The 25,434-nt window shown below is 56.7% G+C and overlaps 2 protein-coding genes and 1 non-coding gene across 4 annotated transcripts; 1 reads left to right on the forward strand and 2 right to left on the reverse strand.

Moving 5' to 3' along the window:
• The first annotated feature begins 61 nt into the window (after positions 1-61).
• On the forward strand, positions 62-15,981 carry PTPN6 (protein tyrosine phosphatase non-receptor type 6). 2 transcript variants are annotated; one of them, XM_043441176.1, is made up of 16 exons: positions 62-356; positions 6,681-6,803; positions 6,985-7,179; positions 9,688-9,877; positions 10,026-10,142; positions 10,228-10,341; positions 10,497-10,593; positions 10,938-11,017; positions 11,182-11,331; positions 12,323-12,454; positions 12,574-12,728; positions 14,633-14,700; positions 14,806-14,957; positions 15,056-15,147; positions 15,468-15,608; positions 15,777-15,981. In XM_043441176.1, the coding sequence occupies exons 1-15, from the start codon at positions 343-345 to the stop codon at positions 15,580-15,582; spliced, it is 1,794 nt and encodes a 597-aa protein (XP_043297111.1). In that variant the 5' UTR covers positions 62-342; the 3' UTR covers positions 15,583-15,608; positions 15,777-15,981. The 2 variants fall into 2 exon arrangements, with proteins under 2 accessions (XP_043297111.1, XP_043297112.1); XM_043441177.1 differs by lacking the exon at positions 62-356 and adding an exon at positions 6,377-6,596.
• Positions 15,982-20,790: 4,809 nt separating this feature from the next.
• On the reverse strand, positions 20,791-25,413 carry PHB2 (prohibitin 2). Its single transcript, XM_043440262.1, has 10 exons — positions 25,107-25,413; positions 24,858-24,942; positions 24,469-24,548; positions 23,415-23,599; positions 22,866-22,995; positions 22,669-22,772; positions 22,190-22,267; positions 21,807-21,883; positions 21,308-21,313; positions 20,791-21,136 (listed from the first exon to the last, which is right to left on the reverse strand). Exons 1-10 carry the CDS (start codon positions 25,231-25,233, stop codon positions 21,109-21,111), a joined length of 900 nt encoding a protein of 299 aa, XP_043296197.1. The 5' UTR covers positions 25,234-25,413; the 3' UTR covers positions 20,791-21,108.
• Positions 22,359-22,601, reverse strand: LOC122424135. The gene has a single exon (XR_006264326.1). It is a non-coding gene; the product is annotated as a small nucleolar RNA U89 (small nucleolar RNA).
• Positions 25,414-25,434: the final 21 nt, after the last annotated feature.

Consider the following 25,434-nt stretch of genomic DNA (forward strand, 5'->3'; position numbering starts at 1 on the left):
AGTTGCAGGTGGCTCCTCCCTTCCCCAGGGAGGGAGGCGGGGGACAGGGAGGGAGGCGGGGGACAGGCAGGCGGTGCTGGGCTGGCGCTGGACTGCCGAGTGGGGCTGGAGGGAGAAGCCAGCTGCTGAGGCCAGCTCCGCCCCACCTCTCCCTTTTCCGGGGTTATTTAGTCCAGGGGCTTGTCCCTGCAGTGCCTCTGGCCTGGCAGGCAGCGTCGAGAGGAAAGTGGCTGGTTTCTGAGCATTCTTCCTCACCTGGCTTGGTCCCCTGCACAGCTGCGCCACGGGGCTCGACCCCACCCCCTGTGCCTTCTGCCTGGGACTCCCCACCCCTCTGGGGAAATGCTGTCCCATGGGTAAGTCCCCTGCTCCATCTGGGTAATGGGGCTCCTGTTCATTTGGGAGGGAGGGGCGGGGATCCTGCTCACTCCTGACAGGTGCATGACCATGAGTGCGACCCGCCCCTGCCCCCTCCCTGGGTCACTTTCCCCACAAGATGCCAGAACTCCAGCCTCGTTCTTGACCTTCTGCCCCACCCCCCCTTCTCTAGTACTTTCTCCCTGACAGATGCATATTTATTCTCACCAAATTTCTCTCTCTGCCCTCTGGTCCCCTGCTTCTGTCTTCTGCTAAGGACACACCCCCTAGGGAGCTGAATGTCACCTGAAACATTACGCATCTGAAAGGCAGACCTGAGAAAGCTCCCCTATTTCCCACTAAATGTCCCAAATCCTTCGTTCTGATCTCCCGCAGTTTCCCTTCACTCCTGTGCATCAGTTCGTTCAGATACTGTTAAGTGTCTATTGTATGCTGGTGCTTTTTAGTTTTTAAATTTTTTAAAAGTTTTTTTTAATGTGGACCATTTTTAAAGTCTTTATTGAATTTGTTACAATATTGCTTCTGTTTTATGTTTTGGTTTTTTGGCCCTAAGTCATGTGGGAGGGATCTTAGCTGCCCAGTCAGGGACGAACCTACACCCCGGGTACTGGAAGGTGAGGTCCTAACCACTGGACTGCCAGGGAAGTTCTGCCAGGTGCTTTTTAAGGTGCTGCCAATACTGTAGCAAACAAGAGAGACACAGTTCCTGCCTGCATGGAGCTTCATGCGCGTGGAAGGGGACAGACTGCCCAAGGAACCCATTAAATAGGATAATTGCAGGGTCTCAGAAGTGTTACCCAGAAAATAAACCAGCTTCACATGCTAATAAGTGACTGTGGTGCCGGTGGCATCACTGGCTGGAGGGGCCAGGGAGGGCTCTCCTGAGTCGGAGATGCAGGAGCTGAGACCTGGATGAGGAGGAAGAATCAGGCTCCAGTGCTGCTGGCAGAGGGAATGGCCAGTGCAAAGGCCCTGCTGTGGGAATAAACTGAACGATGGTGCTTGGGGGCAGAGTTGGCCAGTGAGGACAGAGGAGGGCTGGGTCATGTGGGGCCTTCCTGGAGTTTGGATACTACAGTGAGGACCTGCTGGGCGTCTTGGTAAGTTGCTAGGTTGGTCGCCCCAAGTTCAGTAAGTTCTTGCTTTTTATATTTACATCTGCTCTTGGGGTGTGCCTGCCTTCTTCAGTGCATCCCTTGTCTCCTTCAGCCCCAGTGTCAAGGTTCTTTTTAAAAAAAATAATTTATTTAAAAATTTTATTTTTATTAATTATTAATGTATTTAGAAATAAATTATTTATCGATAGATTTATTTATAAATAAATTATTGATAGATTTATTTATAATTAAATTACTTAATAGATTTATGTGTAAACAAATGATTTATTGGCAGATTTGTTTATTTATAAATAATTTGTTTATTGATAGATTTATTTGTATATAAATACATTTATTTATTAGTTGTGGCATATGGGATCTAGTTCCCTGATGAGAGGTTGACCCCGAGCCCCCTGCACTGGGAGCAAGGAGTCTTAACCACTGGACCACCAGGGAGATCCCTGCTGTCAAGGTTCTCACTGGGGCTTCTGGTCCCCGATCCCTTCCACGCTCCTGTCTGTCATTTTCCTGCCAGATGGTTGGCAAGTCTTTTCCTGTGAAAGAATCCTTCCTTGGTTCCTCAGCCTGGCCCCATGAGACCCTCTGCCAAGGGTCTCAGCCTCTCAGAGCAGCTCAGCTCAGCCACAGGGCCCAGCTCATAGCTGGTGCTATGCTCGTGGGTCCCGTGCCAGCCCCCAAGGGGCTCCTGAGGGAGAAGCGCCCTGAACCCGGCCTCGACGTGCGCTGTGCCCACGCCCTGCCTCCTCCTCCCACGGTGGCTGGTACAGTGGGAAGGACAGTGGACTCGTCAGACGTCAGACGGCCTTGGTTTCTTGCCTTCCCCCTTCCTAGCTTGTGACCTTGGTCAAGTTACTTCTCTGAGCCTTAGTTTTTGTTTCTAAAGTTGGGCTAACATGGACTTCCCTGGTTGTCCAGTGGTTAAGAATCCACCTGCCAAGGCAGGGGACATGGGTTTGATCCCTGGTCTGGGGAGATTGCACATGTTGAAGGGCAACTAAGCCCTTGGGCCACAACTACTGAGCCTTTGAGCCCCAGAACCTGTGCTCTGCAAAAAGAGAAGCCACAGCACTGAGAAGCCCATGCACCTCAACTAGAGAAAGACCACAAGCAGCAGGGAAGACCCAGCACAGCCAAAAATAAATAAATGAAAATTGGGCTAACAGGACCTACTAAATAGGGTTGGCATGTACATTAATAACGTCACATAAAAGCTGTTCATACTAAAAATCTACAACATATCAGCTTTTTATATCAACATTTGGGAAATATTGTTAAGCCCATTTATCAGGTAGGGGTACTGAGGCCCAGGGAACTTCAAGAGCTTTCTAGAGATTACTTTGTTTGCTCTTCCAGACTGCCTGTCTTTCTGCATCCCCGTTGACCTTCATCTCTGCCTTTGTCTCCTTGCTTCCCAAGTGAGTAATTTTCTCTTCTGAATTAGTAGGCCCTTGCTTTTTTAACTCTCAGCTTCCTTGAACCTGTTTACCTCCCTTAAAAAAAAAAAAAAGAATGGATGGAGAAGGAAATGGCAACCCACTCCAGTATTCTTGCCTGGAAAAGTCCATGGACAGAGGAGTCTGGCGGGCTGAAGTCCATGGGGTTACATGACTGAGCATGTGTGCACGAGGGTGGAGGGAGATGGGTTGGTAGCAATAAAGTGGTAGAACTAAAAAAAAAAAAAAGAATGGGGAAAATAATTCCTAGATCCGGTGTTCCAGCAGTTAAGAATCCACCAGCCAAAGCAGGGGACACAGGTTTGATCCCTGGTCCGGGAAGATCCCATTTGCAGAGGGGCAACTAAGACTGTGGGCCACAACCACTGAGCCCTGAGGGATGCCTGAGGCCCAAATGGGAGTGTGGGTGTGCGTGCACGCGCACGTGCTCTGTGAACTCCAGAGCACTTATGCCAAGGGAAGGGCAGTGCTTCTTATTTATTTTCCGGCCAAGGGACAGTAGAGACTGTGCATACCCTCCTAGTGCCTGTCTGCCTTCTGACTTGACACCCTTCAAAGAAATTCCTGTCTCTTTCATGGTCAGGAGTTTCTGGGTGCCTAGTTAGTTTCTTTTTTAAAACTCCCGAGGGAGAGTGGTTTGTGGCCACAGTACAGGGGGTGTTGGGTGCTACGTAGTGACCTGCAAATTTGTGGGTGGTTGGGATGCTGTGTCCACGTGTGGGTGTTTGCACCTAACTATGTACGTGTGTAGATGGACGTGGGTGATGAGGTTGCTTTTAGTGGGACGGTGTGTGTGTAAGTGGATGCTTGTGTGTGTGCATGCACGTGTGTGTGTGTATACTCATCTGTATGTGACAAGCAGGGTGTGCATGGGTAGGACTGGACCTGGGCTTGTGGCCATGTACATACATGGGTCTGGATGAATGTGGTTTGACACGTGCTCTGTGTGAGACATGGTGCTAAGTTTTAACTACTTGGAGGTGAGCCAGACCAGCAGTGGACCTCCTGTGCTGGAGGTGAGGGCCCCCTGTAGTGGAGGTGATGGCGTCCAGTCTCTTCCTGCCCCCTGCTGTGAGAGAGTTCATAGTCTTTCAGGGCTACTGTCTAAGATAGATGTAGTCAGTGTTAGACCATGAGATAAACAGACCAAACAGGGTCTCCAGAAATCCTTTCTGGGGGTGGGGAGGGCGGAGAATTGATATTCAAAAAATGATAAAGTAGCCAACATAAGAAAATAGACTTTTATTGCTTGAATAGTTTGTTATTTATTTTTCCTTCTTTTTTGAGGCATAGCATACATAATGTGCTTGAATACTGAACATCACATTTACTTCATCTGTGTACACACCTCTCAGATCTGCTATCCCAGAAATTGCCATCTCCCAGTCAGTTTACTTATTTTAATGAAGGGACTACATGCCCATGCTACAATCTTCAAAAAGGTAGACTGAAAGGACTTCCCTGGTGGTCCAGTGGTTAAGACTCCAGGCCCCCAAGAGAGATGCCTGCTCAGGGAAGTAGATCCCACATGCAGCAGCTAAAGATCCTGCAGGCTGCAATGAAGCTCAAAGATCCTGCATGTCACAACTAAGACTTGGTGCAGCCAATTAAATAAGTAATAAATACAAAAATATTAAAAAAAATAAAGGTGGAAGGAGGGAGAAGGAAAGGTCCCTCCCAGCTCTTTCCTCCAGCTACCCGCTCTGGTCCCTTCCCTAGGGAAGCCACTCATAGGGTTTCTTGTGTATCTTTTTTTTTTTTTTTTTTTTTTTAATTTTGGCTGTGCCCCAGGGCTTGTGGAATCTTAGTTCCCTGACCAGGGATCGAACCCTTGCACTCTGCAGTGGAACAGTCCTAACCACTGGGCCCCCAGGGAAGACCCCTCTTGTGTATCTTGCATTGATTGGGCTTCCTTCCTCTTGCTTTGGATTGGCGGTATGTTTGTATTTGGAATTAGATGGAGCATCAGAAGCTTTTAGTGTTTAGGGCCTCCCCAGGTGAACGGGTCCTGAGACTAGGCCATGGCAGGGTCTGGGTGCCCCGCTGCGGCCCAGGAGACAGGCCCCTGGGTCAGTCCTGAGCCCTGTCGGATTCAGACCAGACCCCCTCAGCAAGAACCTACAGTTCAGACTCCGGTGGATCCATCCATAGGGCTGGCGGCTCTGGCCCCACCTGCTTCCTATTCCGCTTCTCACCTGACTGCAGGGTTGGGGCACGGTGGATGGCCCAAAGGTCGAGGATAAGAAGCAGAGAAGGTGCCAGTTGGACAGGGCTGCTCCAGGGTCATTTTGTCCATCCCTCTGTCCCAGGGCACCTATTCAGATGTGTGTGTCGAGGGAGGGTTTCTCTCCCTCTAAGAGGCATCTGCCCAGCCTAAACAGTTAGGAAACTGCCCCCTCCCACCTTGGCCTGAGTGGAAGAGACTCTCAACCTCTGTTCGGTTTTTTTTTTTTTAATTATTTATTTATTTGGCTGCACCGAGTCTTAGTTGCAGCATGTGGGATCTAGTTCCCTGACCAGAGATCAAACCTGGGCCCCCTGCATTGGGAGCAGAGTCTTAGCCACTGGACCCCTAGGGAAGTGCCCCCCTCCCCAACCTTTTTAACTTTTTCTTTTCTTTTTTAAAATTTACTTATTTATTTGGCTGTGTCCAGTTTTAGTTGCAGTACACAGGATCTTCCATTGTGGTACACAGATTTAGTTTTGGCATGGGCTCAGTTGCTCCACGGCATGTGGGATCTTAGGTCCCTGCCCAGTGATCGAACCTGTGATGCCTGCCTGCATTGCAAGGCAGATTCTTAACCAGTGAACCACCAGGGAAGTCCCTCAACTTTTTATTTTATATTGGACTGCAATTCCAACCTCTGTTCTCTGAAGCCCTGAGCCCTGGCATATAGTAGCTAAAATCACTAGCTTTGGAGCCAGGCCGTCTGGTTTGCACTCTGGTTTGCCATTTACTGACCGTGTGGCCCCAGGGGGGAGCTCCCTTCACACCCAGAGCCTCAGGTTCCTTGTCTGGAAAATAGCAATAATGAAGGTACCTGCCTCACAGGGCTACTGTGAGGACATATCAGATAAGGCAGGTAAATACCGCCCAGCACAGTGCCTGTTGTCTAGGCAGACTCCGCTAATGATAGTTGCCACCCTCACCATTATTATTGGTTTGGACCAGGGAAGGCTGCATGGAGCAGGAAGAGATGGCGCGTGACTGTGTGGGTTCCCATGGACCAAGCATGAGCTGGCCCGGGGCGCTGGAGGCTCACGTGTGTTCTCATTCGGGTGGTCGTGTGTGGAGGGCCGCCCTCCCCAGGCCTTCGATGGCAGGCGTGTGGGAAGTGGGTCCTGTCCCCACCCCCACCGCCACCCCGTGCTTCTCCCCGCTCTGCCCTAAAACGAGAAGTGAGTGAGTTCCCCCAAGGGGTCGGCCGCGCCCCTTCCTGTCCCCGCCCTGCCGGCTGCCCCAGGCCAGTGGAGTGGCAGCCCCAGAAGCAGGACAGGACCGTGCTGGGTGGCGAGGTGGCCTGGGCGCTGAGAGCCTCCAGAGCTTAGCCCCAGCGTCCCCCGCCTGCCCAGACTCAGCGGCACCACCCCGTTGCCTGCACGCCTTCACCCCCCTCCCCACCCCGGGCACTCCCAGGATGGTGAGGTAAGGGCCGGGCACCCGTGGTAGGCAGGAGGCAGGGAGCCCCATGGCCCTGGGGCCTCTTCTCATCACCTTCTTGGCCCCCAGGTGGTTTCACCGAGACCTCAGTGGGCTGGATGCGGAGACTCTGCTCAAGGGCCGAGGGGTCCATGGAAGCTTCCTGGCGCGGCCCAGCCGCAAGAACCAGGGCGACTTCTCCCTCTCCGTCAGGTAGGTGGCCTGCGGCTCCAGCCAGGGGTGGGGTGCTAGACCTGGGCTGCTCATTTCGCTTCCCTAGGGCCCTGGGTGTATCCACCTCAACCCTACCCGGGACCCCCACCCACCCCCTACCCCCACCCGACCTCCACTCTCCCACCCACTGGCCTTACCACCGCCGCCGGGTGCCCTGCAGGGTCGGGGACCAGGTGACTCATATTCGGATCCAGAACTCTGGGGACTTCTACGACCTGTATGGAGGGGAGAAGTTCGCGACGCTGACGGAGCTGGTGGAGTACTACACGCAGCAGCAGGGAGTTCTACAGGACCGAGACGGCACCATCATCCACCTCAAGTACCCGCTGAACTGCTCAGACCCCACCAGTGAGAGGTGAGGGGCTTCGCTCCCTGGCCCGCCCCACTGAGAGGTGGGCTAACCTCCCCGCCTTGGGCCTCTTCCCTCTGTGTGATCTGCGGACCCCCTTCCCATCAACCCCTAGGAAGCAAGAGAAGGTTGCCTGGCCCTTCTCCAGGGTCCCTGTCCACCCACGCCCCAGGCCCTACCAGTGCCAGAGAGGCCTCTCCTCGTGGCCATGTCTTCCAAATGGCCGGCTCTGTTGTTAGAAAGCTCTTCTTGCCTGAGACAGAATCTGACCTCTTGTAACTGTTCCCTCCCCAGCACGGGTTCCTATGGTTGAGGAGGAGCGTAGGGGTCAGCGTGTATGAGGACACGTAGCCTCATCTCAGTGTCCCCTGAGAATGGGTCTGCCCTCTGGGGCTGGCTAGCGCTGGACTAGTCCCTTGACCAGACCCACATCGTTGAAAATTGTGTCATAGGGGTGCAAGGGCCTTGTAGCTGGGCACAGGACAATACTCTAAGCATTTCCCGCCCATCTTTCTGGTTTCAAAGATATGGTCCCCAGAACTGGGCTGGCTACTCCCCAGGTGGTCTCCCTAAAGTGTGGGCAGACCCAAAAACTCTGCATTTTATGGGTGGGTTGGGGGGTGTCTCATTTTCCAGCTGTGTCTCCATGATAGCTTCTATAATTAGGGGAAGGACAGCTGAAAAACTCTGGGTTGTTATGGGGGCTTTTTCTGGCACACTCCTAGGGCCAAGCCAACTTATCCTTGTCCTGTATTTGTGCATCGATTGTTGAAATGATTCTGAACCTGGATTCTCTCAGCTTTCGGTCTTTCTGAGATGCATGCCTCCCAGCTTGCATCCATATTTTGTTCGTCACAGGTTGAGACTGAGATCTAGATGAGGCTGGGTAAAGGCCCCAGACTCACCCCTGGAGACCCTTTTTCCCGTGAACATGCAGCCAGGGATCCATTTCTGGTGAAGCCGCCGCTCCTAGGAGGGAAGCACTTGGATGCCCTTGCTTGCGTCTGTCCTTCCCTGGTGTTCACCGCCTCTCACCCTTTTCCTGCACCCCACCTGCCACATTCATGGGGATTTTCTGCCCAGCCAGATCCTCATGGGCTCTTCATGACCTGGCCTCCTCCTTGTCCACAGCCAGGGTCCGGCCTACTGGCTGCTGCCAGAGGATGGGTGGATGCAGGGGTGGTTGAGGATGGAGCTGGAAGAGGGATGGAGCTGAGAGGACCCCCTGGGGCCTGGGGTCAGGGTTCAAATTGTGGCTGGAAGAGGTCAGGGAGAGAGGGACTCAAGACCAGGGCATCTGACTTAAAGAGGGGCTTCTGGCTCCCCATGCCAGGAGGCCTGGATTCACCCTTGACCCTGGGAGCCTGTGGGGAAGGCTCTTTCTCCCAACCTCTGCTCTGGTTTGCTCTGGTTCTTGGCCTTGGCAGCTGCCCCTCCTCCTCTGGGGGGAATTTGCATTTGTCCCCTCAATGGCTAGCTCTTTGCCTGTGGTCAGTCTGACATTTGCATGGAGACTTCCTCATCCTGTAGGGCCTGGGGAAAGAAGGTTAGCCCCCTCCCCACTGCTTGGGGGCCCTGGCCTATCCCTGAGCCGTGGGATATGGTGGCCCGGGGGTTCTGCACTGGGCTGGGGACTCTGGAGGTGTCTGAGCTGCAGTCTCCTCCGGGCCACAGTACGATGGGGTGGGACAGACTGGCCCCCTCCCTCCTTCCCCCCATTCCTGCGGTTGGAAAATGCCCCCCTTCCCCTGTCCCTGGGCTGAGGAAACCTCACAACCTCACTTCTCACTCTCTCCCCAGAAGGAGTTTTGTGTTTTTTCCATCACGTGGTTTCCTGTGGGGCTGGGCATTGCGGGGCTACAGTTTCCTCCTGGGAAGGGGGTGTGTTTTGGGGAAAGGTCCTAGTTCTGCTTTCTGCCCCTCTGAACCCCTTGAGCCTCCCCCCCAACACCGAACCCCAGCAGCCCCTTCAGTGACACCACCTGGGGCACCCCAAACCACTCTTCACCCTGTGGGGCTTGTCCACCTTCCCGGACCCCAGGGGGACTTCTCCCCATCTCCCCTCCCTTGTGACTTCCGTCTCTCCCAACCCCATCGCTGTCTGTGGTTTGGCCTCTGTCTGCATTTCTGCTTCCCTTGCCCAGCTCTTTCATGGAGACCCTTCCTGGGTTTCTCCCCTCTGAACATTTTGGATGTGGCTGCCTTTCTCCCTGTGTCTTAAACTTTCAGAGGTGGGCTTGCTTAGAAGTCCTGAGGCTTGCCACTTATCAGCCAGGTCCTTGGGCCAGTGTGCAACTGCCCAGCCTCAGTTTCCTCATCTGCAGAATGGGTAGTACCTACCTCTCATGTTTCTGTGAGAGTGACGGACCTACTCATAGTGGTGGATTTGAGAGCGTGTAGCAGAGCTCAGTTCGGCACATGGCAGGTGCCCAATTTCCCTGCCCCCTCCCTGAGCATCTGCCCAGCGCCCGCCCCCGGCCTCAGTCTCAGCTCCCCGGATGCCGTCTTCCCTAGGTGGTACCATGGCCACATGTCTGGAGGGCAGGCGGAGACGTTGCTGCAGGCCAAGGGGGAGCCCTGGACCTTCCTTGTGCGTGAGAGCCTCAGCCAGCCTGGAGATTTTGTGCTGTCTGTGCTCAGCGACCAGCCCAAGGCTGGCCCCGGCTCCCCGCTCAGAGTCACCCATATCAAAGTCATGTGTGAGGTAAGGCCTCTGGGCACCAGGGAGGCACCCCGCTGGGGGTCCTCTCTGGGTCCACAGCCTTGCCCGTGGGGAGGGGCAGCCTGGGCTTTGGTCCGAGGCTGGGGGTCTGGGCAGGGAGACTGAGGTGGCCTGACTTGGCACCCCTCAGGGCGGACGCTACACAGTGGGGGGTTCGGAGACCTTTGACAGCCTCACGGACCTGGTGGAGCATTTCAAGAGGACGGGGATCGAGGAGGCGTCTGGCGCTTTTGTCTACCTGCGGCAGGTGAGGGGTGGGCCTGGCTGCCTCCTCCCATTCCCTGAGCCTCTGAGCTCTAGAAGCGGCTGACTTCTGGCCTCCCCCACCCCAGCCATACTATGCCACGAGGGTGAATGCGGCTGACATTGAGAACCGGGTCTTGGAACTGAACAAGAAGCAGGAGTCAGAGGAGACAGCCAAGGCCGGCTTCTGGGAGGAGTTTGAGGTCTGTGATGGGACCAGCAGGGTGAAGGGCATGGGGTCCCAGGCAGACCCTGTCCCCTCACTCCCCTCCCTCACATTAGTCTGCCCCACCACCTCTATACCCATGGACACCCCTCTTCTGGGCCTGGGGCTCCATTTCCGTGACTCGTCTCACAGAGTCTGCAGAAGCAGGAGGTGAAAAACTTGCACCAGCGGCTGGAAGGGCAGCGGCCAGAAAACAAGAGCAAGAACCGTTATAAGAACATCCTTCCGTGTGAGCACCCTGGGCAACCTCCAGCCCGCCCTCAACTCAGGCAGCGTCCACTCACCCAGGAGATGCCTCTCCCCTAGCTGACCTCCCCCCATCTCAGACGGTCTCCTTCCCCAGCTCTATGAGGGGCCCCCACCCACAAGGGTGCCCCCCCTTCCTCCAGGCTCCCAGAGGATCCCCTCATACCCCACCCCACCCCCTTCTTCCTCTGAAACCTCCAACCCACACAGTTTGAGATCCCTCAACCCATGTGGGTCCCCCACCCCAGCCTGCCCACAGGGCCTCTGGGCAAGGATGGCCTGGGAGCTCAAGAAGGCCCTTCTTGCTTCCTTTCTACCCACTCCCAGTTGACCACAGTCGAGTGGTCCTTCAGGGACGCGACAGTAACATCCCTGGGTCTGACTACATTAACGCCAACTACGTGAAGGTCAGTGTGCTCACCAGTCATGGTGGGGTGGGGGCGGGAAATGGGCCCCGGCTCCTGGGGATGCTGGGTCCAGAGACATCGGGTGAAGCCAGAGCTGTTGCTATGGGGGTGTGTGTGGGTGGATGAGGGGCTCACAGCCCTGCTTATCTCTGCACTCTGTCCAGAACCAGCTGCTAGGCCCTGATGAGAACGCTAAGACCTACATCGCCAGCCAGGGCTGCCTGGAGGCCACGGTCAACGACTTCTGGCAGATGGTGTGGCAGGAGAACACCTGCGTCATTGTCATGACCACCCGGGAGGTGGAGAAGGGCCGGGTAGGCTGAGCCCCACGCCGCCCCCACCCCCAGGACTGCTCCACCACCATTAAGCTGGAGAGACACTTAGGGCCTCCTCAGAGGGCAAGGGCCTGACCTCCTTGGGGAACTGAGGCAGAAATCTGAGTACACAATGACTTCTGGGTCTCTGCTTCCTATCTGGGACTCCCCTGACCATCAGACCCAGATTTCCAGAGGCCTCCATCCCTTAAGTGTCCCCCCACCCAGTGCCCACCGTCCCCCTCGGGGTAGTAGCACCTCCTCTCCACTCAGCCTCATTACTCTCTCTGAAGTCAGCCCCAAACCCTCACCCCATGGTCAGGCTGCCCCCTCGCATGGCACCCTCTGCCCTGGAGTGGCTGTGACCTGTGCAGAGGTGTGTGACTTCTGCGTCAGGCTGTCCCCCTGAGGACCCTGGTACTCAGGTCTGGTGGCTCCCCTCCAGCCCTCACCTCCGACCTGCCAGGCTCCTTCAGGTTTCCGTGCCTCTGCAGGAGCTCATTTCTCCTAGAAAGTGACTTCATCTCTCCTCCCTATCTCTGCCCGACAGACTCCTTGTTTTTTTAAAGACCTGGCTCACATGCTCTCTCCTCTGTGAAGCCACCCCTGATTTCCTCCATTACCTAGAGGGAGAGTTAGCCTCTTCCTGCCCCCCACCCCCAGCCCGGGCTCCTCAGTGGCTCAGTTCCCTGGCTTACCCTTCTCTCTGTGAGCTCCTGGAGGCAGTGCGCACCAGGCTGTGTCTTACTTGTGTCTGTAACTCCAGCCTGGTTGGCGTGGCTTCAGGTGCGAGGTCCGTACCGGCCCGCATGTGCGTAATGACTTGTTGAGCAGCTGGTCAGGCCTCACCACCTGGAGCACGCTGAGCCAAGACCTAAGCCTCCGACTCTCAGCCAGGTCACCCGTTCATCCATCAGAAGCTGCCGGACCAGCACCGGGCACTCAGGCCCTGCCTCTGTGCCTCACGTCCCTCCCCACCCTCTCTTTTCAGAACAAATGTGTTCCATACTGGCCAGAAGTGGGCAGTCAGCGTGTTTACGGACCCTACACTGTAACCAATTGCGGGGAACATGACACAACTGAGTACAAACTCCGAAACTTACAGGTCTCCCCGCTGGAAAATGTGAGTGTCCCCTGCCCCTGCCCCAGGCTGGGGGCTCTGCTCACGCTCGTTCTCCTGGGTTGGGTAGAATGAAGCCACGCGGGGGAGCAGGGTGCACTGACCCTATGTCCTCCACCCAGGGGAACCTGATTCGGGAGATTTGGCACTACCAGTACCTGAGCTGGCCTGATCATGGGGTCCCCAGTGAGCCTGGGGGTGTTCTCAGCTTCCTGGACCAGATCAACCAGCGGCAGGAGAGTCTGCCTCACGCAGGGCCCATCATCGTGCATTGCAGGTGAGAGTGACAATGATCATGATATCGGTGATAATAATCCAAGTAGTTGCTGGCAAGTGAGTACTGCCAAGCGTCCTGCACTGTTGTAAGCAGTTTACATGTGAACGCATTTAAAGCCTCCTGGGCCCCCCACCTCTTCTGGGTTCCCTGATGGCTTCCAGACCCATGGGTGGAACTTAACTTGAACCAAGCCCATGGCTTGATCCCCTGCCTGGAGTGGGGAGTCCCCGTAGAGATGTAGTGTCCGGTCCAGTCTAGTTCAACCTGCCATGTGCAAATGAGGAAATGGGTCAAGCCTCTTGTCAGGTCACCTCTGGTCCATGGGGGGAACCTGGAGCAGGGCTCATGGTAGACCCAGATCCTGGTCAGTCCTGTTTTTTCACACATACCTACCCACGGTGTTTCTCCTTGGGGTCGGTGTGGCTCCCCATCTCTTCGCTTTACCGTCTGCACCCATGAGGGGGAGGGGTGCTGAGGCCTCTTCATGCCGCCCCTATTTCTCCCTTCCTGCCAGTGCCCCCAGCTCAGCCCCTCGGCTCATGCACCACTAGGTCCACTGGAGCTTCCCATGTTCATGTTTGGGAGACCCTGCTAAGCTGGGGAGCTGAGGGGTCAGCAATGAGCAGCAGGGCCCCAGCAGGCTGCCTGGCCTGGGTGGAGAGGAGGGGGTAGGCAGGGGTTGCTGGACAGATGTAGCTTCCGTAAATTCCAGCTCCTCCACTCCCTGGCTGTATGATCTCAGACAAATGACTTCACGTCTCTGATCCGGGTTCCTTATCTGTACGTGAGATCCTCACACTGTGTCTGGAGTACAGTAAATGCTCCAGAAGGGGGGATCATTCATGTTTTGATGTCTCCCGTGGGGGGGGACGGAGGTCTGTCTCCTTCCCTTCCCTTCCTGCTCCCTCCATGTGACCCAGGCTCTGAGGGCCAGGACTTCCTCCTTCTGCCCACCAGCTCTTGTGTGTCCTGGGGCAGGGCCGGGTGGGCTGAGCCTGGAGGTACCCTCCACGTGCCGTCTCAGGGACTCTACCTCCAGGGACAGGCTTATCGCCAAGAATGACCCTGCTGCCCGTGACCGCCCCCCCCCCCACCTTCTTGAAATCCCCATGGCCTTAATTTAGACGTTACAGGAAGGAAGTGGGTGAGAGGGTGTTATTTTTAACAATCTGGGTTTGAAATTAGACAGTGCGACTTGGGGCATCGGCCTGACTGGCCTAGTGGTGGAGGTGAAACTGGGGTCTCTGTGGGGTGTTGAGGTTGCTGGGGTCTGTGTGCCCAGGGGGTGGCGGCAGAGGGTGGGAAGGAGGGGAGACCTCCTGTGAGCTGCTCCCCCAACTCTCCTGAGCCCAGTGGCCTTGTGGCACGCCGGCGGGGGCACTGTCTTCACCCTGCTGTTGGGATCTGAAGAAAAAGGGAGATGCAGCCTTGCAGAAAGATGGTCCTCATGCGAGGAGGGCAGCCTGGCTCGGGCCAAGGCTGTGGGAGAGGGCCGGGGGGTCAGGGTGCCAGGGTAGTAGGCAGGACAGGTGGGATGGGGTCCCAAGTCTCCTGGGGTGGTGGGGGGAAGGGGGAGAAGTGGAAGCAGGCGGCGGGGCTGGGAAGAAAGTCTGGGAAGGGCATCGGGGAGCAGCGTCTTAGCACTTGAGTGCAAGGCTCTCCCCCCAAATCCTTTGGCTGGAGGGATGAGCATGGGTGCAGAGTTGGGCAAACCCATGCCCTGCCTGCTCCACCCCCACCGCACTAACCCAGCCAGGTTCCTGCATCTTGTTTCACTGCCCTTACCCTAAGCCCCGCCCCTGCCTTCTGCCCGCTCCCTAAGCCCCGCCCCTGCCGGCGCCGTTTGAGCCCCTGGTTCGCGGCCTTTGCGGGCTGGACCTCTCACGCGCCCCTTCTCTCCCCAGCGCCGGCATTGGCCGCACGGGCACCATCATTGTCATCGACATGCTCATGGAGAGCATCTCCACCAAGGGTGAGGGTGACCGGTGGGGGACGCTGGGACTGGTGGGTGAGCAGCCCCCCCCCCCCCGCCTCCTTCTCCGCTCGGGGCCTGACATCCGGCTGCCCTCTTGGCTAGGCCTGGACTGTGACATCGACATCCAAAAGACCATCCAGATGGTGCGGGCCCAGCGCTCGGGCATGGTGCAGACGGAGGCGCAGTACAAGTTCATCTATGTGGCCATCGCCCAGTTCATCGAGACCACCAAGAAGAAGTTGGAGGTCATGCAGGTGCGGGCAGAGCAGGGGCCTGGCTGGGCTGAGGGGGCCAGTGGGCATCATGGGGTGCTGCTGGGACCACCGGCCTCCCACCACACCTCTCCCCGCAGTCCCAGAAGGGCCGGGAATCGGAATACGGGAACATCACCTACCCGCCAGCCATGAAGAACGCCCATGCCAAGGCCTCCCGTACCTCCTCTAAGTGAGTGGCCCCTGCCTAGCCCGACCTTCCTTTCCAGGGAGGTTCGGGTTCAAGTATAAGCTTGGTTCTTACAACCTGTATTCACAAGTGTCTCCTGAGTGCCCTTCCACGTGGGGCCTGGGCTGAGTATACTGATGTGTGAGATGGCGCCTCTGCCCCTAGGCGCTTCTAGTCTAGTGTCAGGACGCTGTCAGGGCTGGTGTCCTTGCTTTTCTGGCCTCAGTTTGCTCACCTGTGAGATGGGGTGACCCCATGTCACCCCAGGCTGGTGCTGGGGAACCCTGCCCCTGTCTCCTGACCCGCTGGCCCCCGCCCTGCAGACACAAGGAGGACGTGTATGAGAATGTGCACAGTAAGAACAAGAAGGAGGAGAAGGTGAAGAAACAGCGGTCAGCGGACAAGGAGAAGAACAAGGGCTCCCTGAAGAGGAAGTGAGCCGGGCCTGTCCTGGGGCGGCCATGGTACGGCCCTTCCCTGGCCTGTCTCTGGGGCCCCCCAGCTGGGCTTTCTGCCCCGGATAGAGGGGGCGGCTGTGGCCTCACCCTGCCTTCCCAGCCCCACCAGACCTGCGTCTTGTCTCCCACTCCAGGTCCAGCCTTGCCTTATCCTTTCCTCCCTTCCCTTTGCAGCCTCAGCCCTGTCTCTGCAGAGGCCTCCAGTGGATGACCCACAGCCTGAACCTGGAGCAACACCGCCCCCCCCCCCCCCATTCTACTGTAATTTAAATAGCCGTGTCCTCACCTCCCTCTCCTGGGATCCTGTATATAGCCCAGCGAGGCCCCAGGCGGGGCCAGGCTGTTCTCCTCTTGTAAATAAAGCCTCTAGGTCACTGTGTGTGGGTCTCTAACTCGGTGTGCCTGGCGGGAGGGGGAGGCAGGCAGGGAGCCTTCACAGTCTAACAGGCGAGTGTGAGCATGAGCCAGGTCTGGCTGTCTCTTCCTTTTCTTTAAAGTGGAGGGTGATCCTGCCAGGGTGGTTGTGAAGATCACTGAGGTCAGGGATGATGATATAACTGGCAACCATAATTCATCACACTTTTTTTTTTTTTTTACACATTATATTTATTGGATTGCACTGGGTCTTAGTTGCAGCATGAAGAATCTTTAGTTGCATTAGGTGAACTCTTAATTGCAGCAAGTGAGATCTACATCCTTGACCAGGTATGGAACCTGGGCCCCTTGCAATGAAAGTAGGAAATCTTAACCAACCACTGGACCACCGGGGAAATCCCAATTCATTACACTCTTGCCATGTATCAGGTCTGGTGTAAGAGACTAAAAGCATTGTGGACTTCCCTGGTGGTCCAGTGGTTAAGACTCCGAGCTTCCAGTGCAAGAGGTACAGGTTAGATCCCTGGTCAGGGAACTAAGATCCTACAGGTCATGTGGCATGGCCAAAAAAATGTAAAAAACAAGACCCCCCCAGAAAAGAACAAAACCAAGACTAAACGTATTGAACCGAGGTACCTGTATCAGTCCGATTTTACAGTGGGACAGACTGAGACACAGAGAGATTAAGTAACTTGCTCGAGGCCACAGGACTGTTTGTTGAGCAGTGAAACTAAGATTTTAACTCTGGCCGCTGGGCCCCAGAGCCTGCATTCCTGGAAATGCAGCCGGGGTCACCCCGAGGGGGACACAACCACATTCTCTGGCCTGACTTCTGGGTCCAAGCGCTAAGAAGATGGATCAAGGCCATTTAGCACAGGCCCAGAGCCACCCTGCCTGCTGTCCCTGCCCTCTGGACACCTGGTGCTCTCAGGACCGCCTGGCTCCTCCCTTCCTGGGGCCACTGCTACCTTTAGGCTCTTGATCAGAGTCTTAGTTTTTTAAAAAAATGTATTTATTTGATATCTGGTTGTGCTGGGTCTTCATCACTGCTAGGGGTTTTCTCTAGTTGTGGCGAGTGGGGGTTACTCGTTGCGGTGTGTGGGCTTCTCATTGTGACAGTCTTCTTGTGAGACATGGGCCCTAAAGCGTTTGGGCTTCAGTAGTTGGACCACGTGGCTCATGGGCTCTAGAGCACAGGCTCAGTAGTTGTGGCACATGGGCTTAGTTGTCCTGTGGCACGTAGGATTTTCCTGGTCCGGGGATCAAACCTGTGTCCATTGCATTGGCCAGTGGATTCTTCACCGCTGAGCCACCAGGGTTCCCTAGTTTTATTTTTGATCACTTTCTGTGTGTCTGCAGTGGACAACCATGATTCCTGCTTTGTGTTAAGGCTTTATGTTGATTGAAAATGCTGGTCTCCTGGGGAGTTGAGTCTCAGAGAGCCCTACTCGGTAAGGCCCGGTTCCCTGCCGCTGGGCTGGCTGAGACTGGCTGGTCATTTGCTCAGTGGACACTTTCTGTATTGAGTGTCCCCATGTCCCTGGCGCTGGAGCAGTGCTGGGGCGAGGTGGTGGATCCGATTGTTCCTGTCATTGTGGAACTGAGGAGACTGGTGGGAAAGGCAGACCCAGAAACAGTCCACAAACAGAGAATAAATACAGACAAGAATTAAGAAGGGAAAAAAAAAAAAAAAAGAATTAAGAAGGAAGCAAACAAAGGTGGGCTTCCCAGGTGGTAAAGAACCCACCTGCCAGTGCAGGAGACATAAGAGACTTGGGTTCGATCCCTGGGTCGGGAAGATCCCCTGGAGGAGGGCATGGCAACCCACTCCAGTATTCTTGCCTGGAGAATCTCATGGACAGAGGGGCCTGGCGGGCAACAAAAGAGTGGGACACCACTGAAGCAACTTAGCAGGCTCACAAACAAGTGTGGAGGTAGAGAGCTGGGATTGGGCAACTCGGCAGGCATCTCAGCTCCCTGGAGCCGTCACCCTCCAGGGGGTGCGAGGGTGGAGCATCACCTGTGGGCCTCCGGGCCCCTCTCCCAGCAACCCTTTCTTCCCAGCTGAGCTGCACAAAAGAAAGGCGGGTCCCACCCCTCGAACTGCCCTGGGCTAATTGCTGGAGGCTGGGACTTGGCTTCTCCTGGGCTTCGAGGTGGGTCCAGGGGTGGCTCTGCCTGGTGAGGTGCCTGGTCCTTCTGAAGAGTGGAGACGGGGACTGCGGCCAGGGCTTCAGAAGCCCTCAGAACTCCAATCGGCCGGGTCAGTGCAGAGGTTCCTGACCAGGAACTCAGGACTCTTGGCAGGGGCCCCAACACTAAGGGTGAGGACAGGGAGGTGCCCCTCGGAGATCCCCGTGCCCTCCGCAGGCTGGGATGTTCTGGGCGGGGGTCGAACTCAGTCCCTGCTGAGCTGAGCCCCACTGACCTCAGGATCTCTGGCAGAGGACTCAGAGGAAAGGGCTAGCGGACAGGGGGCAGGAGCGGCTGTGGGGTGAGGCCCAAGGAGGAAGGCGAAGGGGCCCAAAGGCAGCCCTGTCCTTTGTTCCTCTGGCGACAAGGCCTCCCTGGCCTGGGCCCCGGATCCAAGGAGGCAGGTAGCAGAGGACAGACTGTGGCAAAGGCTGGGGGCCTCCGGTGGGGTGACTAGGCCTCAGAGGAGGTGCCTGTGGCTGGCACTGGGAGGGAAGGGGTTAAGGCAGCGGGGTGCAGCCTATGGCGGGAGGACACACCTGTGCGCAGGGGCGGCGGGCGGGGCCCAGGTGAGGAGCCTGCGCTGCCCTGCAGGAGAGAAGGAAGAAGGAAGAGTGGAGGCCAGGGCGGCTCCAAGGCCTTGAATCCTGGGCCTTGATTCCCCTTGCTCTACATGGCCCATGCTCTCTGGGGGCCAGGCAGCCTGGTGACAGGTAAAGACCACTGGGAGAGGGGTCCTGGGGCCAGGCTAGGGATTGCTGAAGGGGTTTGAGGGTGGGAAGCTGGTGTGTGGGGGCAGAGACTGGCTTTGGGGGTGGTGGGGAAGGGGCTCTGGGTGGAGAAGAGATGGTCAGGGGGCTTCTGAAGTTCTGCTTGGGCCTCAGTGGATCAACAACCCAGGGTGGGGCTGGTGGCCGCTGCAGGCTCACCCGGAAGTGTCCCCAGGGACGCGGGTGGTGGGGGATGGGGGCCTGGGCCTAGGACTGGCCCTGGATGGGCGGCGGGGTGGGGGCCCCCGTCTTACCCAGCAGTGTTTGGGTGCTGGTTGGGAGTCTCTAATACTGCCGGGTAATGATGGAGGCCCCTGTCTCAGTGCCAGCGACGTCCACGGCCTCACGGGCTCCCTGCGCACAGCTGCTGGCGTCCCCACTCCCAAACCTGCCCGCCCCAGCCCTGGAGGCCCCCTCTTTTTGAGCGGAGGGTGCTTCAAGAGAGGTGGCTCTTGGCTGGCTGGCTGCCCACAGAAGGGACACAATGGCCCCAGCCCCTCCCCCAACCCAGTGGGATTTGTCATCTGGAGGATCTAGGACCCACAGCTGACGTGGAGTTTAGGATTGGCTAGTAGACTTTCAAGAGACCTCAGCTGGCCCGCGGCCAGGGTCCCTGGAGGGACTGGCCAGCTCCAGCCTGGATGTCTGCGACCGGCTCTGGGTCCATCTTCCAGCACAGTGTTGGATGGTCTAATGGTGAAGCTCCTAACACTGTCTGGTAAAGATGGCCCCCGGCTGGTGCCCTCGGCAATGACCTTCAGGGAGGCCTGAAGACTACGGAGCCCTCCGGACCAGCAACCTCTGACCTTTACCCTTGGGGAGGTGGGGGAAGTCACTAGGAAAGGGAAACAATAGGAGGAATCAAAATGGCTGCCTCAGAGCCCCAGGGGATCTGGACACAGGCTGGTTCTCTGGGCACCTCCATTCCCTTCCTGCCTCGGGGATGTGAAGGAAATGAAATTGTGGACCTGGACTCTGGCTCATTCACCTCTCCCCTGGAGCTCCCAGCTCCTCACATGTCCTTTCATGACAGTGAGCAGGGGCCAGTTAATCTGATTTCTTCACAAGCCGCCAAGCAGCTGAAGGTGAGCCCCGGCTCTCTAACCCCGTCACCAGAACTCCCTGACTTCTGCACACACTTCCGCCCCAGGTGCCGACCATCCTCCGGTTCCCACCCTTCCCTGTCTCCCTTAATACAAGGGACGGGACACGGGTGAGATGGCACGTGGGCACAGCCAGTGGGCCCCTTTCTCTGCCCGCTCAGTGAGGGCGGCATCGAGGAGGGAGGAGGCGACTGGTCTGCGGGGTAGCGGTGGGGGCAGGGCTGTGGGAGTTAAGCCCACCTCCAGAGGGCAGGCCCTGGCTGAGAAGTGGGGGCAGCCTGGGCAGGTGACACGATCCGCAGGGCGGGGGTTTGAGCACGAAAGCCCTCCGGTGAGCTCAAGTGGTCTCCCCACAGTTGCGTGGAGTCTTGTTACCAAGGAAGCAGCTCCTGTTGGGATCATCAGATTTTTGGTCTAGCTCAGCAAAGCCACAGCTGCTCCGGCCTTAGAAAAGGAGATGTTGGTAAACAAAGGGGAGATGCGGTTTAGGAGGGCGGGGCGGGGAGTGCAGCTGGGCCTGGACCCCAAGGCCCGCGGTTCCCACCCTGGTCCTGTTTTGGATCCGGCTCTGCGGGCTTCCAGGGTGAGCAGCTGGCCAGGCTCTCCCGACCTGCCTCCGCCGGCGTCCTCGCGCCCCCTGCTGGCAGAGAAGGGGGAAGGACCCGGGAGTGCGCGGTGTGCGCGTGCGCATGTTTGCTTCCCCCTGGGTGCCTCCCCGGCCGCAAACACACACCAGGAGGCTTTGACTTCAGCTTCAGTAATAAAAATTTATTGAGAATTCCTGGGGTGGTGGTTATCGTCTCCGGACCACGAGGGAGGAATCAACACCGTAGCAAATCACTGAGAAATCACACTGTCCCAACACCCCTGGCCAACACAGGGAGGAAAGTCATTGCCCCAGAAGTGGTCAGTCTTTGTTCATCAGAAGGGTTGAGAGGAGCGATGCAGAGGGACCATCTCATGATAGCGGGGTGGGGGTGGGGTGGGCCCCAAGGTGACTCCTCAAACACCAGGGCAGAAACAGATCCACTTCCTCCCTGGAGGCAGAGTTCTTGGTCACCAGGCTCATTTCTTACCCTTGATGAGACTGTCACTGTGGAAATGAGACAGACGGTGACATGATTAGGGGACACACCTGTGAGAGGCAGAGCACCTCCCCCTCCTCCCTGGTGTGTGGGTGGGGAGGTCAGAAAGGGGAGCTGGTGGGGGAAAGGCAGGTACTGGGAGATAAACCCCACAGCCCAACGCTGTGTCGACTACTTACCTTCCCCTGTGGACACCAGATCACCACATGAACAGGGAACACAGAAAGACAAGAGAAAGGCACATGTGATTGATAAGTTTCAGGCCCCACCCAGCTCTAAACCCCTCCTCCCTCCCAAGAGAAAAAGGGGAGCCTGCTGGAAGCCGGAGTCTCTGGCTCTGGGAAGGAAGAGAGTTGCTCCCGTGGCCACTGCCAGGTCTCACCTCTGCCTTCCTAGCATCTTTCGGTGACTCAGAGCAGCTCCCCAAGACAAGGACTGAATATCATCTTTCACTGCTTTTCAGTGGAAGGGAACTTTACAATTAAAGCCTTTACAGGAACAATGCTATTTGATCTCATAAAATCAATCCCATGAGACTCAAGGTCGGAATTATTAACCACCCACGTTTCTAACTTTGATCCAGAGAAATGGTGTTTTCCAGGGTCATATGAATAGGCTAGTAACAGGCTCCGGCCCCTGATCTGTGTGGACGACCCACGTGAAGGCCCTGTCTCTCACCGGGTGAAACTTTCATCCTGTAGGTTGAGCACGAGGTTGTCAGCAGTGAGATAGATACGATTCTGTGAGGTGGCGATCTACGGGGCAGGAAATGAGACAAATGTTTGCATCAGGCAAAAAAGACCTTGATTCCTACCTGTACAATTCAATAACCACTGACAGAACACCTGGGGGTTAGAACAGGGATGCTGGTTTCTGTGCTCACTCAGGGATCCAAAGCAACAAGCAACGGTGATGGGTTAGGTCCACAAGAGGCATGAACAGAAGGTCAGGGGAGCCCAGGGAGTAATTTTTGATGAGAGGAAGTGTCAGACAAGCCAATTTGAACAGAAATCTGAACAAGCAAGATTCTACTTTCCTCCCTTCAGTGTGTGCACACTCACCGTCTTGGAGATGTTCTGGGCTGCCCGGATCTTGCGCAGCTTGATATAACCTGGGTTTTTGCTCAGGGCCTCTCCCAGGTAAGCAGGATGCGGTTAAGGGGCCACATGAGGCCAGATCTCAATCAGGGCACTGTTCTAACTACTCCCCAGGCTCGGCCCTCCCGTGGGCTGTCAGATCCAAGGTTGCGCTCACCGGGCTCGTGCCCAGCCCCACCTGTTGGCCTCCCTGCAGGCTGCTGCCAGGAACTGGAGGCAGCGGCGAAGTGAGGCAAGGCCAGCTGTGCTGTTGATCTGCCTCATGGCGGGGAGCCAGCCCTCGGGTGCCCCACCAAGTTCTCAGATCCCACTTGGAAACCCCGCCCCCAGGGGTCGCACGGCACGGGTCGCATTCGCCTTAAGTCTCATCAGCCAGCCTACGGGGGAGGATGTGGAGCCGCATGCCCCCGGCCTGCGCTGGGAGCGCTTCTGCGGAAGGATATCATCCGTGCTGCCTCGGCCTCACCCTCCGCCTGCACGATCTTCTGCCGCTGTTCCTGCTTCGCTTTCTCCACCAGGAACTGGGCGCGCTGGGCCTCCTGCTGGGCTGTGGCGGGAGAGAATCAGGGTCACGGGGATGCGAGGCGGCGGGAACGCAGTCGCACCTGCCTGCTTCCTCAGATGACCTCGTCCGACTCACCCACTTGTTTGGCTTCCACAGCAGCCGTGTACTCGCGGCTGAAGCTCAGCTCGGTAATGGCTACGTCATCCAGAATGAGGCTGAAGTCCTTGGCCCTCTCTGTCAGCTCCCGTCGGATCAGCAAGGACACCTGGGGGGAGGGGGCGGACGGGAGAGGGGAGTTGAGGGGGCCGGAGAACTGAAAGGAAGGCGTGCTGCCGTGACCACGGGAATCCCAGATCTCCGGAACACTGCAGGGGCACACTGATGCTCCCCGAGTTCCTCACTGGGCCCGCGGGCCGAGCTGGCGAGGCCTCGGTCACAGGGACTGCTAAGCTCGACTCCTTCCAAAATCGTGTGTACGGGTCTAGGTCATGGTTCTCCCTCCCCACCTGACACTAACCAGGCCCGGCTCTCGTTCCCCACACTGGCCATCAGCACGGCTTTTTGGGTGGATGGGACCTCAGGTTACAGTCCTTTCCTAATGGGCTGTCTTTCCTAAAAGCCCGTCCGTGGGGCTTCGGAGGGAAATGCTGACGCTGTGGGAGAGAAAGGGAGCTGGAGTCAGACCTGGGCCCGCTGGGTGATCAGCTGGGAGGCGTTGAACTTGGCCACCACGCTCTTGAGCACCTCGTTGACAATGGACGGCAACACTCGCTCCTCGTAGTCCAGCCCCAGGCGCTGGTACATGCTGGGCAGCTCCATGGCATTGGGTCGGGACAGCACTCGCAGGGAGATGTTCACCATCTGCAGGTCTAAGAGAGAGGTCAGCAGTGGCTGGGCAAGGCTATGGGGGCTCACCTGGCTTCTCTGCAAAGCCGCCCTCCCCAGGCATTTCTCCTGTGCGCACTCCCCTGGCTACCTAGGGCAATGCCCTGTGGCCCAGAACGGCCTTGGGCAGAGGAGAGTGAGGAGGCTGAGGAGAAGTGACTCAGCACAGGCCAAGTGCATACTTGTCCATGCTCAAATCTTCTCTGCCCATGGCCCCTCCTCCAGAAAATGATTTTTTTTTTTTTGACGCTTCACTGAAAGTTGTTACACTGTATCATTATCACCAGTCTCCTGAACTAGACAGTAAGGGCTTGAGAACAAAGACTGTTTTGTGAATCCCAGGGTTTTGGGAATTTAAGCAACCTTCACTAAAGATAATGCAAAAAATTACATTACAGGTGAGCTACTTGCCTCATTGTGTGTATGTGTGTGTGTGTAAGGGATGATCTGGGGAATCTCAAAGGCACAACATCTGAATGGTCTAGGGAATAGGTGCCCTAGGGAATAGGTGAAGATTGGGACCAAGTTTCCCCAGAACAGAATGCACCAGTAGATTAACAAATCAAACAGTGAAACAAAGGCTTTAAAGCGAGGCTCTGACCTAGGTAGTGAACAAGACAAAAGACAAACAGTGCTCTTACTGAGCTTACAGTGGGGGGAGGAACAGTTGGAAATGAGCAAATGCACAGCATGTCCAGAATGTACTGCTTTAATCCCTGGAGCAGGTGCTTTTATTACTCCTTGTTTGCAGAAGTGGAAGCCAAGGCCCAAGAGATCTGACACTGCCATCTTCCCCAGTCTCTGACCAGGCTGCCGTTTTTACTGTCAGGGACGCCCCAGTGCCCAGACCTACCTTTGGAGCCTGTGGGGGAGGAAATTTTTCGGGGTCTGGCCCGAATGTCATAGATGATGGGGTACTGGAACCAGGGGATCCTGGAGGGGAGGGAACAGGGATAGGGGTTAGGAAGCTGCGATTTCACTAGTTCTGCCCGGTTTTCCGTCACCACGTGTTTCTTGGCCTGCTCCTCCTCTTAATGACCACGGTCAAGGAGAAATTCTCTTCTCCCTTCAGAAAATAACAGTATGTGCTGCTGGAGATTTGGGCAGCACCACTGTTCGGGGAGATGGGGTGAGGAGGGGAAAGGGCAGCGCTGAATCTCGCTGTTAAGTCTTACTACAGGTACTGGTGGGTCGACGTTCAAGGGTGAAGGGTCAGGGTCAGTCAGCTCTGCCCGCCATTACCTGAAGTGAAGGCCCTCGGCCAGAATGGTGTCCTGCTGCACGCCTCCGATCCGATTAAAGAAAATGGCTCTGTGCCCTCCTTCCACTGCAGGGAGAGGAGTGGGGGGTCAGTCCAGGCCGGGCTCAGAGTACGTGCCAGCTTCTGGTGGGGCGGGGTGAGGGGTTGGGTGAGCGCGGGGCCCCGGCGGGGCTGGGAAGGGGTCTAGGGAACGTTGGCGGGAGTCCGGAAAGCGGGCGCAGGTTGCTCACCGGTGAACACCGATTCGCGGATGCCGTAGGCCACGGCGCCGGCCCCCAGCAGTAGCTTCAGCGCCGTGCCCATACCCCGGGGCCCGGAGGGCAGCCGTCCCGCCAAGTCCTTCAAGTTCTGGGCCATGTTCGGTCCTGAGGCCCGCGGCACCAATGGTAAGAAGCGGGTGCCGGCCCGCCTCTACCGCGCTCCCCGCTTAGGGATGGCCACCCTTCACACGAGGGTCCGGGCCCCAGGAGCTCGCGGGAGAAAGGGCACCGGAAGTGCGCTCCTTTCTGAACCCTCCCCTCAGCCCACGGCGGACCGGAGCTGGGCGCACAGGAAGTA

Source organism: Cervus canadensis, chromosome 21 (genome assembly GCF_019320065.1).
Source record: "Cervus canadensis isolate Bull #8, Minnesota chromosome 21, ASM1932006v1, whole genome shotgun sequence".
Lineage (NCBI taxonomy): Eukaryota > Metazoa > Chordata > Mammalia > Artiodactyla > Cervidae > Cervus > Cervus canadensis.